The sequence below is a fragment of the Mustelus asterias genome, chromosome 4, assembly GCF_964213995.1.
Source record: "Mustelus asterias chromosome 4, sMusAst1.hap1.1, whole genome shotgun sequence".
Lineage (NCBI taxonomy): Eukaryota > Metazoa > Chordata > Chondrichthyes > Carcharhiniformes > Triakidae > Mustelus > Mustelus asterias.
Window position 1 is genome coordinate 64748191 of NC_135804.1, and position 18221 is coordinate 64766411.

The following is an 18221-nucleotide window of genomic DNA, read 5'->3' on the forward strand; positions in this document are numbered from 1 at the left end:
TGTCATCTAAGACAGATGGGTATGGAACGATGCAAGGACAATTTGCAGAGAATGGTTGTGAATGAGGACAAAGTGATACCTCTGTTAGGGCTGCAGAGAGGTCCCAAAGGATATTGATTGAAAGACAGAATGCCAGAAGTGACAGACTGAGGGGACCTGGTGGAAATTAGGTCATCAGGCTGATATTAATTACAAAATAGAAGGCCCACGTTTTTAATTCCCCGTTTCTACTGCAGCATGATTGCAGTAAGGTGGACTAGTTGGCCTTGGAATCCCTGGGCTACAGAAGATACATTTCAGCCAGGTATTGCTATACAGTAACTTCTGCTAGAAATTTGATAAGGACATGATTAGTATTGGCTGTGATGCACTCAATGAGCGAATGCTCCACTGATATACATTATACACAGGATAGCCATTGTACTGACAGGCAAATAGTGCAGCCAATCAGACCCAAACAAAAAAAAATTTACAGGTTGAAAAAAAGTAATTGAGAGCCCGTGCAGACACAATAGGCTGATTGGCCTCCTGTACTGTGCCTAACAACTCATAACATTGTTTTTTTCCATGGTAGTTAAAACATGTGGGCACTGGAAGAGTTTTTCACACCTTGCAGAGTGGCTAGGGACTGACTGTTAGAGGGTGCAGTCTGCGATTGCTCCTCCAAAGCTCTGGGGGGCGCTGTCTGAGGGAAGCTCTTGCTCGCGGCGCTGCCTCGTTGTCTGCGGCCTTGTGCTTGGTGTTGGAGCCTCGAGTCTCTGCCTCATGCCGATAGACACTAAACGGGTGCGGGGCCCAGAAGAATCCCAGTCACCGCTGCTGTTTTTGGGAGCAGATGAGGGTGCAAGGCCGGGACCCTTGCAGCCCCGGGCGGACGGGCGATCGGCGGCCGAGCCGAGGCCGGTGTTTGCCCGGGCCGGGCTAGTGAGCCAGGCGGACGGCTCGGTGTATGCTGAGTACGGGCGGAGCAAGGTGCTGTGCGCCGTGTATGGACCCCGGGAGAGCGATAGGAAGGAGGAGCGCCGCTTGAGCGGAGCCACCCTGGGCTGCGAATTCAGGTGGGAGCGCGCGGCCGAGCGGCGCCATAATGCGCGCCCTTGACGTGGTTTACAGCGCCCCCCGCGGTGGGGAGGGTGTGGAGAGCCCTCAGCTGGTGTGTGTCGGGTCAGATGGTCTCAGGTCTGAGGACTACAGATGTTGTTGAACATTTCCAGTTTAATGGGTGTGATGTGTACCAGGGTAGGAGATAGGTGTGAGTAGGCTGGTGATTAGTGGCTAGGCAGGTCATGGGCTGATGTGTGTGGGCCCAGGGAGATTCCCAATCAGATCTCTGGCTCCAGGATGTCCATGAAGCAATAAAGTGAATTGGGGAAACAAACAATTTTGGCTGGTCAATTAGCCTGTTACCAATTATTGCCATGATGTGGAGATGCCGGCGTTGGACTGGGGTAAACACAGTGAGAAGTCTCACAGCACCAGGTTAAAGTCCGCAAGTCCTCACTCACCTGAAGGAGCGTGAGGCTCCGAAAGCTAGTGCTGCCAAATAAACCTGTTGGACTTTAACCTGGTGATGCGAGACTTCTTACTGTACCAATTATTGCACCAGCATGAGTTTTGTTTCATTTCCCCCATCCAAATTGGAAACAGTGGTATTTCCCAGGGATTGGTATAGGAACATTGATTTTTTTTATTATATGTATTAATAGTTTACACTTACTTGCTTATAAAAGACACAGTTTCAAAATTTGCAAATGACACATAACTTCAAATATTGCCAATTATAAGAAGGATAAATGGGGCGTGGATTGGTACTTGGGACTACGATGTTGTGGCCATTACAGAGACATGGTTAGAACAGGGACAGGACTGGTTGTTGGAAGTTCCGGGGTATAGATGTTTCAGTAAGAGTAGGGAAACTGGTAAAAGAGGTGGAGGAGTAGCATTGTTAATCAAGGATAGTTTAACGGCTGCGGAAAGACACTTCGAGGGGGATCTGCATACTGAGGTAATATGGGCTGAAGTTAGAAATAGGAAAGGAGCGGTCACGTTGTTAGGAGTTTACTATAGGCCCCCAAATAGTAAGAGAGATGTGGAGGAAGAAATTGCTAAGCAGATTATGGATAGGTGTGGGGGTCACAGGGTAGTTGTCATGGGGGACTTTAACTTTCCAAATATTGATTGGAACCTTTGTAGGTCAAATAGTTCGGATGGGGCAGTTTTTGTGCAGTGTGTGCAGGAGGGTTTCCTGACACAAAATGTGGATAGGCTGACAAGAGGTGGGGCCACATTGGATTTGGTACTGGGAAATGAACTGGGCCAAGTGTTAGATTTGGTTGTGGGAGAGCACTTTGGAGATAGTGACCATAATTCGGTGTCTTTTGTTATTGCAATGGAGAGGGATAGGGCCGTATGGCAGGGCAAGGTTTATAATTGGGGGAGAGGTAATTATGATGCGATTAGGCAAGAATTAGGGGGCATAAGATGGGAACAGAAACTGTCAGGGAAAGGCACTAATGAAAAGTGGAACTTTTTCAAAGAACGAATACTGTGTGTCCTTGATAGGTATGTCCCTGTCAGGCAGGGAGGAAATGGCCAAGTGAGGGAACCATGGTTCACAAAAGAGGTGGAATGTCTTGCAAAAAAGGAAGAGGGAAGCTTATGTAGGGATGAGGAAACAAGGTTCAGATGGCTCGATTGAGGGTTACAAGTTAGCAAGGAATGAGCTGAAAAAGGGGCTTAGGAGAGCTAGGAGGGGGCATGAAAAGTCCTTGGCGGGTCGGATCAAGGAAAACCCCAAGGCTTTTTACTCTTATGTGAGGAATAAAAGAATGACCAGGATGAGGTTAGGGCCGGTCAAGGACAGTAGTGGGAACTTGTGTATGGAGTCAGTAGAGATAGGAGAGGTGATGAATGAATACTTTTCTTCAGTGTTCACCAAGGAGAGGGGCCATGTTTTTGAGGAAGAGAAGGTGTTACAGGCTAATAGGCTGGAGGAAATAGTTGTTCGGAGGGAGGATGTACTGGCAGTTTTGAATAAACTGAAGGTCGATAAGTCCCCTGGGCCTGATGAAATATGTCCTAGGATTCTTTGGGAGGCAAGGGATGAGATTGCAAAGCCTTTGGCTTTGATCTTTGGGTCCTCACTGTCCACGGGGATGGTGCCAGAGGACTGGAGAGTGGCGAATGTTGTTCCTCTGTTTAAGAAAGGGAATAGAAATGACCCTGGTAATTATAGGCCGGTTAGTCTTACTTCGGTGGTTGGTAAGTTGATGGAAAAGGTCCTTTGGGATGGGATTTACGACCATTTAGAAAGATGCGGATTAATCCGGGATAGTCAGCATGGATTTGTGAAGGGCAAGTCGTGCCTCACAAATTTGATAGAATTTTTTGAGGAGGTAACTAAGTGTGTTGATGAAGGTAGGGCAGTTGATGTCATATACATGGATTTTGTAAGGCGTTTGATAAGGTTCCCCATGGTCGGCTTATGATGAAAGCGAGGAGGTGTGGGATAGAGGGAACGTTGGCCGATTGGATAGGTAACTGGCTATCTGATCGAAGACAGAGGGTGGTGGTGGATGGAAAATTTTCGGACTGGAGGCAGGTTGCTAGCGGAGTGCCTCAGGGATCAGTGCTTGGTCCTCTGCTATTTGTGATTTTTATTAATGACTTAGAGGAGGGGGCTGAAGGGTGGATCAGTAAATTTGCTGATGACACCAAGATTGGTGGAGTAGTGGATGAGGTGGAGGGCTGATGTAGGCTGCAAAGAGACATAGATAGGATGCAAAGCTGGACTGAAAAATGGCAGATGGAGTTTAACCCTGATAAATGTGAGGTGATTCATTTTGGTAGGACAAATTTAAATGTGAATTACAGGGTCAACGGTAGGGTTCTGAAGATTGTGGAGGAACAGAGAGATCTTGGGGTCCATATCCACAGATCTCTGAAGGTTGCCACTCAAGTGGGTAGAGCTGTGAAGAAGGCCTATAGTGTGTTAGCTTTTATTAACAGGGGGTTGGAGTTTATAAGAGCCGTGGGGTTATGCTGCAACTGTACAGGACCTTGGTGAGGCAACATTTGGAATATTGTGCAGTTCTGGTCACCTCACTATAAGAAGGATGTGGAAGCGCTGGAAAGAGTGCAAAGGAGATTTACCAGGATGCTGCCTGGTTTGGAGGGTAGGTCTTATGAGGAAAGGTTGAGGGAGCTAGGGCTGTTCTCTCTGGAGCGGAGGAGGTTGAGGGGAGACTTAATAGAGGTTTATAAAATAATGAAGGGGATAGATAGAATGAACGTTCAAAGACTATTTCCTTGGGTGGATGGAGCTATTACAAGGGGGCATAACTATAGGGTTCATGGTGGAAGATATAGGAAGGATGTCCGAGGTAGGTTCTTTACTCAGAGAGTGGTTGGGGTGTGGAATGGACTGCCTGCAGTGATAGTGGAGTCAGACACTTTAGGAACATTTAAGCGGTTATTGGATAGGCACATGAAGCACACCAGGATGATAGGGAGTAGGATAGCTTGATCTTGGTTTCAGATAGAGCTCGGCACAACATCGTGGGCCGAAGGGCCTGTTCTGTGCTGTACTGTTCTATGTTCTATAAATAAAGATAGACTTCAAGAGAACATAAGCTGGTGAAATGTACAGATATGTGCCAGATGAAACTGAATGCAGAGTAGTGTCATCGAGTCATAGAGGTTTACAGCATGGAAACAGGCCCTTTTTTTTTAAAACCCTGAAGCTAGTCCCAATTGCCCACATTTGGCCCATATCCCTCTATACCCATCTTACCCATGTAACTGTCTAAATGCTTTTTAAAAGACAAAAATTGTACCCACCTCTACTACTATCTCTGGCAGCTTGTTCCAGACACTCACCATCCTCTGTGTGAAAAAATTGCCCCTCCAGACACTTCTCTATTTCTCCCCTCTCACCTTAAACCTATGCCTCTAGTTTTAGACTCCCCCACCTTTGGGAAAAGATATTGACTACCTAACTGATCTATGCCCCTCATTATTTTATAGACCTCTATAAGATCACCCCTCAGCCTTCTACCCTCCAGAGAAAAAAGTCCCAGTCTATCTAGCCTTATAACTCAAACCATCAAGTCTCAGTAGCATCCTAGTAAATCTTTTCTACATTCTTTCTCGTTTAATAATATCCTTTTTATAATAGGGTGACTAGAACTGTACACAGTATTCCAAGTGTGGCCTTACCAATATCTTGTACAACTTCAACAAGTCATCCCAACTCCTGTATTCAATGATCTGACCAATGAAACCAAGCATGCTGAATGTCTTCTTCACCACTCTGTCCACCTGTGACTCCACTTTCAAGGAGCTATGAACATGTACCCCTAGACCTCTTTGTTCTGTAACTCTCCCCAGTGCCCTACCATTAACTGAGTAAGTCCTGCCCTGGTTCAATCTACCAAAATGCATCACCTCGCATTTATCTAAATTAAACTCCATCTGCCATTCGTCAGCCCACTGGCCCAATCGAACAAGATCCCGTTGCAATCCGTGATAACTCTCTTCACTGTCCACTATGCCACCAATCTTGGTGTCATCTGCAAACTTACTAACCATGCCTCCTATATTCTCATCCAAATCATTAATATAAATGGCAAATAACAGTGGACCCAACACTGATCCCTGAGGCACATCGCTGGTCACAGGCCTCCAGTTTGAAAAACAACCCTCTGCAACCACCCTCTGGCTTCTGTCATCAAGCCAATTTTGTATCCATTTTGCTACATCACCCTGGATTCCACGAGATTTAACCTTATGCAACAACCTACCATGCGGTACCTTGTCAAAGATCTTGCTAAAGTCCATGTAGACAACATCAACTGCACTGCCCTCATCTACTTTCTTGGTTACCCCTTCAAAAAATGCAATCAAATTTGTGAGACGTAATTTTCCACTCACAAAGCCATGCTGACTGTCCCTAATCAGTCCTTGCGTCTCTAAATGCCTGTAGATCCTGTCTCTCAAAATACCTTCCAACTGCTTACCCATCACAGATATGAGGCTCACTGACCTGTAGTTTCCAGGCTTTTCCCTGCAGCCATTTTTAAACAAAGGCACAACATTTGCCACCCTCTAATCTTCAGGCACCTCACCTGTGACTAACGATGATTCAAATATCTCTGCTAGGGGATGAAATATGAGGTGATGTATTCTGGTTGGAAGAACAAGAGGAGGCAATCATAGAATCCCTACAGTGCAGAAGAAAGCTATTCGGCTCATCAAGTCTGTAGTAACTCTCTGACAGTGTATCTACCCAGGCCCACTCCCCTGCCCTAATCCCGTAACTCCACGCAATTATCATGGCTAATCCATCTAACCTACACATCTTGGGACACCAAGGGGTAATTTTGCACGGCCAATCCACCTAGCCTGCGCATCATTGGATTGTGGGAGGAAACTGGAGGAAACCCACATGGAGAACGTGCAAACTCCATACAGTCACCCAAGGCCGGGATCAAACCCGGGTCCCTACAACAATATGTTTCTAAAATGGGTGTAGGAGCAGCAGGACAAGAGGGTATATATGCATAAATCATTTAAGATGAAAGGGCAGAGTGAGAACATAGTTTAATAAGAAATAGGAGCAGAAACAGGCCATTTGGCCCCCTCAAGTCTGTTTTGTCATTCAATGGCTTACAGGATCCTGGCTGGGCTTTATGAATAGAGATAAATAGGGTGGCACAGTGGTTAGCACTGCTGCCTCACAGCACCTGGGTTCGATTCCCAGCTTGGGTCGCTGTCTGTGTGGAGTTTGCATGTTCTCCCCGTGTCAACATGGGTTTCCTCTGGGTGCTCTGGTTTCCTTTTACAGTTTGAAAGATGTGCTGGTTAGGGTGCATTGGCCATGCTAAATTCTCCCTCAATGTACCTGAACAGGCACCGGAGTGTGGCGATTAGGGGATTTTCACAGTAACTTCATTGCAGTGTTAATGTAAGCCTACTTGTGACACTAATAAATAAACTTTAGTACAAAAGCAAGTTATGAACTTTTAAAAACACTGGTTCAGCTTCAACTGGAGTTTTGCATTCAATTTTAGATGCTGCACTGTAGGAAGAATATGAGGTATCAGAAAACATTTACAAGAATGATTACACGATGAGGGAATTCAGCAGTGTGAATGGATTGGAGAAACTGGTAGTGATGCAGGGTTTTTTTCAGAGACTTAGTAATGTGAAAACTTCAGCGAAGTCAGTATCTGGGTTAAAGACGTATCTGTATTTGATCAATGGTCACTAGGAGAGTAGCATTAGGTAGTCCAACAGCTCTCTGATGAGCATTCCAATATCACTCTGAAGTTACAATACATCTGACAGAAGATTTATATATTTCTCAAGTTTGCTTTTCCCGCCTTCCCGTTAGTTATGAACCAGTCATCATTAGTATAAATCAATCATTGTTAACACTTGTCATATACCTTAGCCAATTACATTCTACCCTCTGACATAACGGGATTTCATTGGTCTGTAAAATCCGGATGCTTCTTCCCCCTGTTGCTTAGTAACCCCTGACGTTTAGCTATAGGGTTCAACGGTGCTGTTCTCCACAACTCTCATTACATCAGTGTTTGAGCCATTCAGCTGATATTCCCATGTTTGAGAAGCACTGTCTTTATCAGCCCAAATTGAACAGCTCTATTCATTCTATGCCTTGAGAACTAGTATTATCCGTAACTTACGCTGATAAATATTAACACATTCTGTGGTTTCATTGTTCCAAAGAATGTGGTTCATCTCACTAAGTCTTTACTGCATCATGCTTCGAGGCAGCCTGCTTCTGGCTAAAGTGCACAAACCGAGTTTAAAAATACATCTGAAATACATTTTAAAATCCAACATGTTTAAATTGGAAATACTTGTTCAAATCTCTTACCTGTTTAAATCTCTTACTGTGGGTATATGTGTCTTTATGCAGACAGTACCTTTGTTAGTTTGTGAGTCTGATCTGGAGTCATTTCATTTAGTGCTAGTAGTTTGAGTGTTTTAAATCCCTGATTATTTGAAATTTCTCTTAACTGATAGTATTCTCCTTCAAGAAATGGTTGAGAAGATTATTCATGGAGGTGTTCAAAATCGTGAGGGGCTTAGACAGAGTAGATACAAACTATTTCCATTACCAAAACTTGAGGACCTGTTCTTTAATTTAACTCCTAGTTGCTGGTTACTCTCCAAACTGGACCTCTTGCTTCTCATTCCCCATCCTGTTGCTCACAATGTGGATCACAACCACTGCATCATCCGCCTCCCTCTCCAATAACCTTTGATATTTTGTTATCATCTCCATAGAGGCTGATAACTTTTAAAAAGATATTGCAATTCCGAGTGACTAACTGGAAGGAACACATGACGAGATTTCATGTTTTAATCCAATAAATAAATTGTCTAAACATTTATAGGGAGGTGGTGGTAGTGTCACTGGACTAGTAATCCAGAAACACAGCAATGGTGGAATTTGAATTTGATCAATAAAAAGCAGGAATTAAAAGCTAGCGGCACTTGCTTAGCAATAACTTGTTCATGGATGCTCAGTTTGGGTTCTGCCTGGGTTCAGTTCCCACTAAGTCCCCTACCGTAACTCTTTCGTTAGCTAAGACAATATCTTTCTGACTCTGTTCTGATTAGAAACTGTGAAGGCAGCTTCATTAAAACTCACTCTTGTAGCAGTTATTTCTGATAAAGGGGTCTGGTGAGGCAATTAAGTCTCCTTTATGGCCTTGTGATTCCAAGGAATCACAAGGCCATAAAGGCTTTAAAGGAATGTATCTAACATGCCTTTGGTATCAAAGGGGCACTCTGTAACTGCATCAAAGTTTCTTTGTTTAATTTCTAAAAATGTATAGAAGATATATTTATATGTATGGATTAATTCAAGGTATTACACGTACCTTTAAAACTACAAAGTATTTAAAACGCCTCATTACAATTACTAGCAAACTTGCTCCCCATTGATAACGTGAATTCTACATCTAAGTTGATTAAACAAAATCCCTAGCAGAGTCTGGCAATCTTATAGTAGCCCTTTTTTATCTTTCTACATCTACCATATCTTAGTTTAAATAATTTCTATCTACTTTTCAGTTTGTTTATACTACTACATTCTGTCATGAACTAAGCATCAAAACACTGGTTAAAATGTTAAATGCTTATTAACTCAATGTTTCACATATCAGTACAAATTGCACCAGTTCCTTTGCTCTCTACACTGAATTCCCTCTCTCACCACACCCAACTTTTCCACTCTGTGCTGCACTCTTTTTATGACCATTCCATGTGACATTGGGCGAACACTCCAGCTGGGCCTCACCAGTATTTTGTAGAGATTTAGCCCAACTTTCTTACTTTTCTACTCTGTGCCTTGTGGAATTCTGTCCTGTCAGAAATTCTGCTGGGAGCAGAATCATTAAAAGGGAAGTGAATAAATAATAGGAAAAGAAAAGCAGGATAATGGGATTGTGGAGAGCAGGGACAGTTGCATAATGGTCAGTGGGGAAATGGTGAATTGAATCCGAGGAGGGTGGTAAAGGAACACCTGGGGCCATGGAATTTGTGCTCAATTCCCCAGATTGGCTTGCTTTGATTGTGAGCACCTGGTGCTTCATCATAGATCTGGAGCCCAGCTCACATCAGCACCTTTAGAAACAAAGTTATATTTTAAATAAATGAGAATCATAAAATGATATTGCCCAGAAAGAGGGTATTTGGCCTATTGTGCCTGAGAGAGCTATCCAATTAGTCCCATTCCCTTGCCCTCTTCTCATAGGCTATTTTTTTGAGTATCAGATGAATAAATTCAAAGTATTTTCTTTTTCCCCACCTTGTAGATTTGCCCCATTCTCTTGCAAGAAGAGAGCAGCCTGGATACAGGGCAACCTGGAGAAGGAGTACTCGTCGATCATGGAACAGAGTTTACAACCTGCCATCTGCCTCCACAAGTACCCTCGATCCCAGATTGAGGTGTATGTGATGGTTCTGGAGAATGATGGCTCCACCTTGGCAGCTGCTTTGACTTGTGCCTCCATTGCACTGGCAGAAGCAGGCATCGAGATGTTTGACGTGGTGGTGGGTTGCTCCCTGAGACAGTGTGGAGATGTTTCCCTTCTGGACCCAACTGCAGCCGAGGAGTACAGTGCATCCAGCTCCCAGGAGGTGGATAATGGCAGCTTAACTGTGGCATTGTTACCCACCCTTAATCAAATCTCAGGACTGGTGTCTAAAGGAGAATGGCAGGAGCAGACATCGGTGGAAGCAATCAAGGCTTGTGTTGAGGGCTGTCAGAAGCTGTACTCTGTAGTCCAGCAGTGTCTAACCAAATCCATTAAGAGAAAGATCCCACAGCTTGTCAGTAAGGCTTAGATACAATCTAGACATTCAGTGAATACTTGTCTAAAAAAAGTTTCAATTTCAATTTTTTTTTACCATTGTGTTAATTGCATTTACGCGATTCAAGTTATAAAATATCCTTTGTTAAAAGTTAACTGACGTGGGACCACACGCTATTGGCATGAAGATTGAAGTGGCAGGTTCAGTTCCTCCCTCTGTGCTGTGTTGCTTGATCTACACTGATGCTGATGTTGGGGAACTGCGATTAACTTCAATGCCCCTAGCTGGGGAAGGGATAATCACTCGGGGTTCCTGTTGCTAGTTGCTGTTCACTCACTCCTGTTGGAAGTGTGGATGTTGGGACACAATTAGCTTCTTGGCTCAACAGCAATTCCCCTGCAGTCTAGGCTCACAGTGCAAATAAAGTTGCACTCCAGTACAGCCTGGCCTTCAAGTGAAGCAGAGTATTAAAAATTGAAATCTCAAATGATATACCAGTCTCTCTTCACTGCTTATTTTTGCCTGGTCTCAACATTTATTCCCCGCCTTCCTCAAACAAGATTACTTCTCTGTGAGGCTATGAATTAGACAACAGTCTGTCTGGTATCAGTCTGACATTTAGCCTAAATAATCCTTGTGGGATATTAAGAAATGTAGTCTATTTAATGGATATATATCTTCTCCAGCTGGTCCCAGATGATAGTTCTTATTTGTACTAAGGTAGAAGCAAGAAAAAACTGCTTGGTACAGAGAGAATTAGCATTGAGTGAGTGTCACCTGAGAAATTTGCATTGCATTGGAGCCCAGATTGATGAGGTGAATAGCTGGTGGCTGTGAGGCCATTGTGTTAAATTGGCTTGGGAAATCTCAACTCAGTAGCATAGAGCATCAACCTTCAACAGAAAATTGCTCAGAACTCAGTTCTGCTGGTGGTGCGAAGGCAGCTGGTGTATTGTACTTCACCCTATTGCAGTAGAGGGCTACGACAGATTATTGGGCAACGCAGCAGGATGTTTGCTCTATATCCCTACCAAACCGGGGTACACTTGATGCAGAATGCTTACTATGGGAAAAGTTCAACCAGTCTATTAATTCAGCTTGTCTGTTTGTTTATTTTTACAAATAAAATCTAAATTCCTGATGATGGTTCTGTCATTGTTTTACACATGCTCAGTTGTAACCTGGGACAATCATGCTAAGTGATAGCTGTGCTGAGTTACACTGTAGAGCATTAAGATGAATCAGATGTAAAGTTCCAATTAGTAATGGGGTACTATCGTTTATCTAGTTCTTTTGGGTTAAATAATAAGAAAATTTTTATTTTTTTTTCCCCTTATGATTGCTATCAGAATCCCTTGTAACTCCGACGGGATGTATACTTTTGTGGCTGTTGGGTGAAGGCAGGTTTGGAGCAGGCAGTTTAATGCCCTTTCCAGCATTGTCAAAACTCTCAAATAATGGTCGTATGAAGCAGCCACTAGAAAGACTGCCAGTGCGTGTGGAACTCCAACACATTAGGAAGAGAGGGGTGGCACGGTGGCACAGTGGTTAGCACTGCTGCCTCACAGTGCCAGAGGCCGGGTTCCATTTCGGCTTTGGGTGACTGTGTGGAGTTTCCACGTTCTCCCAGTGTCTGTGTGAGATTCCTCCAGTCCAAAGATATGCAGGTTAGGTTGATTGGCCATGGTAAATTGCCCCTTAGTGTCAGGGGAACTAGCAGGGTAAATGTGTGGCATTACAGGAATAAGGTCTGGGTGAGATTGTTGTTGGTGCAGGCATGATGGGCTGAATGGCCTCCTTCACTTGTCGAAATTCTATGAAATTGCATCTGTCAGCACAGCCTACACTGGTGTAATTGTGAAAGAAAATATTTCTCATTATTGTTAAAGATTCTTATATGATCCCTCTGTAATAGAACACACAAACATACTCAGCTGTGACGCTGAATCAATACAGGCTTCCATGGCCACTGCCCTCATAATTTGATATCACTGTGATCTGAGCTTTGCTTTCTCGTTGCTTCTGTGTTTCTAATAGATTTTTCTACATAACTTTTCTCTTCCCTGTTGCACTGAAATCAAGATGCCCCTCATAGCACGTTCCTTCCCCGGGCTCCTCCTCCAACATGCAGAACCAAAGTGTGATACGAGACAGAAAAATTGTGGCAGAACCCAGCATGTGAGTGTAAAAGACGTTTGCAACCATCTTCAGACAGAAGTCCTTCTCGGCCTCCTTCACACGTCCCCATCATCAGAAGATGCCAGCCAATTCTACTTGCTGCATGTGATATCCAGAAAGAACTATGAGCAAAGGCTAAGTGTCCTCAAAACATCCTGGCTGCAGCGCTGAGACCTGTGCTTCAGAACTAGCCGCACCTCTAGCCAAGATGTTCCAGGATGTTATAACCTTAGCAGCTAGCTGTCAATGGGGAAAATTGCCCAGGTATGTCGTGTTGATAAAATGCAGGGCAAATCCAATCGTACCAATTACCATCTTATCCACGTACTCCCATTCATGGTGGAAGGAGTCATCAACAGTACTGTCAAGTGGCATTTGCCCACACACAACCAGCTCACCAATGCTCAGCTTGGGTTCTGCCAGAACCACCCAGTTCCTGAGCCTTGGTTCCAAGATGGACAGAAAAACAGAATTCCTGTGATAGGGAGTGACCGCCTTTGACATGAAGGAGTCCTGTAAGGCCAAAGTCACTGGGAACTCTGCAGGCTGGAGTCATTCCTAGCATACATTGTGGTTATTGGCCAACAATTATCTCAGCCTCAGAACTTTGCTTCAGGAATTTGTCAGTGAAGTGTTCTTAGCCCAGCCATCAATGATCATCATCATGTCAGAAGTGATGTTCACTGGTGATTGTTCAGCCCCATTCACAATTCCTCAGGTAACGAAGCAGTCTGTAATCATATAAAGCAAACTCTGCACTACATCTAGGCTTGGACTGTTAAAATGGCAAGTAATATAAATAGTACCTGCCATTTAAGGGGAATCCAAAAGTCTTCTATAGGCATATAAATAATAAGGGGAGTGGTGGTGTTGATGAGGGACGAAAGAGGAGATTTACATCTGGACGCATAGAGCATAGCTGAGGATGTAGCTGAATTGAGCACCATGACACCATCTTACCCTCAGTCAGGCTGCGATCAGCCAGCCCCTTTTAGCATAGAAGCTGGCCTAGACGCTGGCCCAGCCTCACACCAATTCCATGATTACAAGCATTTGTGGCTGATAAGCCATGACCATTGAAACAATCACGTGAAGACTTGTCTGGAGCTTGATGCTCATGCCCAATAAACATGGCCCCTAAATTGTTTGCACCCCATCCCTCTTCACAAGGGAGGCAACCTTACTGAGAAGTGGGCAATCAGACCAAAATGAATGTTTCACCAATGGGATTAATGTTTTCTTGTGTGAATGCACTCCATGTGTCAAACTGCTTCAACTTGCATTAGACACTTGTTAACAGGTCTCAGCTGAACCATATCTGCATAGCTCGACCTCAAAATTAGTTTTGTTCGACAAGGGTGCTAAGGGGTAATGAACAAAGGTGGGTAGATGTAGTTAAGATATAGGTCAGTCGCAAATTGAACAGTAGAGTAAGCGAGAGGGCCTGAATGACCTCCTCCTCTTTGTTCCTATCCTGGAGCTCCAGGATGTGAATCCTCTCCAGCTGTGAATTAAACTTTTCCTTCACCATTCCTGACCAACCTGTGATCTCCCTGGTGAAGTATCATAGCCATCTTTTGAAGCTAGTGTTGAGTTGAGTGGATTCACTGTGGACACGAATCTGAGCAGCTCAGAATCACAGGGAAGATATGATTGGTGGCTCACTGATCGACACTGAGAAATGTCACTGCTTCTAGGTTACATTGAATGATGTCACAATATTCACGTAAATGTCACTGTTTTGTGACATCACTGAGTGCATGCCTAGCAACCAACCTCCGATACACACACATTGACACGTACACATAGATACAGATACACACACAGATACAAATACATACAAATACACACACACACAAATTCATAGATACAAATGCGCACACAGATATTGACACATACACAGATACAAATACATTCACACATACAAATACACATACAAATGCACGCACACAGATACAAATACATTCACAAAGATCTAAACACGTACAAATTCTCACTGACACATACATACAGATTGACATTCATGCAGATACATTCACAAAAGCAAAATACTGCAAATGCTGGAAATCTGAAGTAAAAATAAAAAGCTGGACTCAGACGGTCTGGCAGTGCAACCAGTCGAGGTGACCAATGTTGGGACTAATAACATCAGAAAGAAAAGGCATTGAGGCTCAGTGGGAAGTGACGGTGATGTAGTAGTGTCACTGGAGAGTAAATCAGACGCCCAGGCTGATGCTCTGGGGACATGGATTCCAATCCTACCATAATAAATCTGGAATTGAAAGCTAGTATCAGCTACATGTGATTTCAAACTCTTAACTGCCCTCTAAAATGGCTTAGCAAGCCAATCAGCTGGATGCTGGTCGCAAATCTCGCTACAGGCCCTTGCTGATATCTTATGGCCTGCTGCGCTACTCAAGCAGCGTAGCAGGCCGGGAGAATTGCCCCCGTGTTATTTAACCTTTCCACTCAGACCGTAGTCCCAGTATTGTTCAGGTGGACTCTGTCCCAGTGGTACAGTTCCTTCCAGTTCCAGTTTTGATGCTAGCATCTCATGGAATAGAACGCCTCTTTCCCACACCACTCCTTCAGCTACCTTAATAAATAAAAGCAAAATACTGTGGATGCTGGAATCTGAAACAAAAAATGCTGGAAAATCTCAGCAGATCTGACAGCATCTGTGGAGAGAGAATATAGCTAACGTTTCGAGTCTGGATGACCCTTTATCAGGCTTGAAATGTTGGCTCTATTCTCTCTCCCATCTGCCACCTGTTCACCTCCCTCAACTGTTTCACCCAGTGACAGTTTTCACCGGCTAAGTTTATAATCCAGAGATTATAATTCCTTGAGGTTCTATTCTTCAATTTAACTCCCAGTTCCTGGTACTCTCCAGGCCCCTTGGAAGTTGCTTAAATTGGGAGCTTGTTTAAGTGCTGAGATTAGACAAGCATGGGTTTAGTTTCGTATAGATGGGGATAAGTAGACTCGCATGTCAGAATGCTAGTGAATTTCTTGAGTGTGTCCAGGATAATTTTCTGCAACAATGGGGGCGATTCTCCCATCGTGACCCGCAAATTTTCTGGCGGGTCTGGTCCGGAGAATCGGACCGTGTCGGCCATTTCGTGGGATTCATGCATGCGTTCCTGACACATGCATGTCTCCCAGAGCCAGGGAACAGGTGCAGTCGGGACTGCGCTGGAAACCGGCGGAAAGACAGATAAGTGATTATAATCTGTTTCAAATATTTTTTAAATGTAGTTTAAATGTCATTATCAGACCCGGCATGGAACTTGCCTGGCCTGATAGCATCTAACACCCCGCCAGGAGTACTTCACTCCAGCGGGGTTTAGAATAGCTCCCCACATTCGGGGAACTAGCGGGAGACCCCACCAAAATCAGGGCCCTCCAGGGAGTCAGGTGGTGGGGGGGTGCCCCCTGGGTATGGGCACCCTGGCAGTGCCACCTGTGCCCCCTGGCACTGTCCAAGGGGAAAAGTGCTCATGCCAAGGGGGCACCTTGGCACTGCCCATTGGGCAGGGCCAGTGGTGGGCAGAGCCTGGGGCGATTCGTGGGGGTGAAGGGTCCCGCTGCAACTCTGCATGTCGATCAGTCTGGGCTGGAGGGAGGCCAGCAATTGGGACGGGGGGGGGGGGGGGGGGGGGAGTAGCTGATGTGGTGGAGGGGGGTTGGGGGATCGCCACTGCTGGGGGGGGTGGGCTGAATGTCGGGGCACTCTGGGGGGTGGGGGAACGTCAGGCCTGGCCCGGGAATTGTCATGGGGGCCGCAATTGGGCCATGGCGGGGTTGGGGGGGGAACTGTAAGGGGAGCACTGTGGGGATCTGGGGCTGGCCAGCGATTGAGCTGGCCAGCAAACAGGGAGACTGACAGATCGGGACCACTGCGCATACGCAGAGTTCCGGAGCTGTCAGACTCTGGTGCAAATAGGCTCCGCGCCCTTGGGTTTTTAATGATATTCACGATTGTGTCCTCTGCATTGCAGAGAGTGAGGAGATTCAGGTCTGAAGTTGCACTGAAAAAAACCAGTCGTGATCTAGGCCAGTTTTCTTGCCAATTCAGCACTTTTGGGAGAATCGCCCCCACTATGTCTACAATCAACAAGTGGGCAGGTAACATTAGATTTAATTAATAGCAAAACAGTATGGCAACATCTATCAAGCAGTGATCATAATATAATCAGGTTGAACACAGTTTTTGAGAGTGGGAAACATGAAACAGCTACTAAGGGATTTAGAGAATGCTGACTTTGATAGCTTGAGACAAAGACTGCAGTAAACTGGGCAAATCTATTTATGGATAATTCAACATTAATTCAGCGGGAGGTGTTCAAACAATAATTTATTGTAATGCAGGACCAGTGCAGTGTAAAGCCTACTTGTGACTAATAAATAAACTTTACTTTTGTTTATACTCTGAAAGGCCAAGAGCGCTACCAAAAAAACAAGAGGTAAGAGACAACATAAAATTAAATGAAAAGGCATATTGCAAAAAATAGGAGATCCTTATGTTGTAGAAAAATTCTGAATATGGGAAAAAAGAATTTAATAATCAAAGGAAAATACAATAAGGGTTAAAAAAGTGTTGAGTAGGTAGGACGTAGCAAACTGTTGGCAGAATGGCAGTTTATTTTCTGACGAATGGTGTACAGATACTTTTCGATATGTCGCAACCTATAACTAGAGATAATATAGTCAAGTGAAAATATGATTAGATAACTGTGTACTTTGCATTTATTTTTGAAAACTGTAATAGCACATGATGTACTTTTGGAGGATGTCTAAGGTGTGTGTGACAAGAACTTTATAAATACATGAGCTTTGTATAACATTGTCAGATCGCTCTCCAGACTGATTAGGAGTAGCGGTCTCCCTGCATATGCTTGTATGGACTCTGAATAAACCGTTGCTATTCGAGACGTCTGCATCTGTGTACAGTGTCTGTTCCGTAAGGGACCTCTGAACCTTAGCTAAGAAGGCAAATGCCTTACACGAAAGCAAAGTCCCAAATCAGTACTTACACATCATAGACCAAGAAGACCAGACCCTCCAACACTTATGAGGGTATCAAAACAAATAGTAAGAGCTACAAATAGGATGTATGAAAATAAATTTTCAAACGTAATCAAAATCAACACAAAATATTCAAAATGATATTAGAAAAAAGGGGTCAAAAGCTATGTGAGCTTCTTGAAAACTGAGAACGCTTATAATGCCAATGAAAATAAGGAAATGGTTGACATGATAAACAATGACTTTGTACCAGTATTTATATAGAGGAAGCAGTCAGTATGCCAAACTTCCCAAGGAAACTATTATTGAATCAGGTTCTGGACTCAATAAAATTAACGTAGGCAGGATAAAAATAATGGAAAAATGAATAGCAGAAAAAAAGGGGCAAATCCTGAGAACCAGATGGTTTCCATTTAAGAATTTTTAAAGTAATTGTTGAGAACATTGCAGTTACCTAACTATAATCTTCTAAAGTTTTCTTAAATTATGTAAGAACAGAACTAGATTTCATGTTAGATGGTCTTTGTGGAGGGGAGGGGTGAGACCTGTGGAATAAATTGCTGGTTACAGTGATGCAAGCTAATTCGCTGTATTCCTTTTAGCGAGAGTTGGACCTGTCTATGAATGGGGCAGAGATCACCTCTTACAAGAGGGAGGTATCCTGT

The 18221-nt window shown here is 44.1% G+C and overlaps 1 protein-coding gene across 1 annotated transcript in view; it reads left to right on the plus strand.

The window, feature by feature from the left end:
- The first annotated feature begins 702 nt into the window (after positions 1-702).
- setd6 (SET domain containing 6, protein lysine methyltransferase) overlaps positions 703-18221 on the plus strand; it is a 53255-nt gene continuing 35736 nt past the window's right edge. Inside the window, exons 1-2 of the mRNA XM_078211159.1 lie at positions 703-1058; positions 9852-10176. Coding sequence (XP_078067285.1) covers positions 766-1058; positions 9852-10176 — 618 coding nt within the window. The 5' untranslated portion in view covers positions 703-765. The remainder of the gene's footprint in view (positions 1059-9851; positions 10177-18221) is intronic.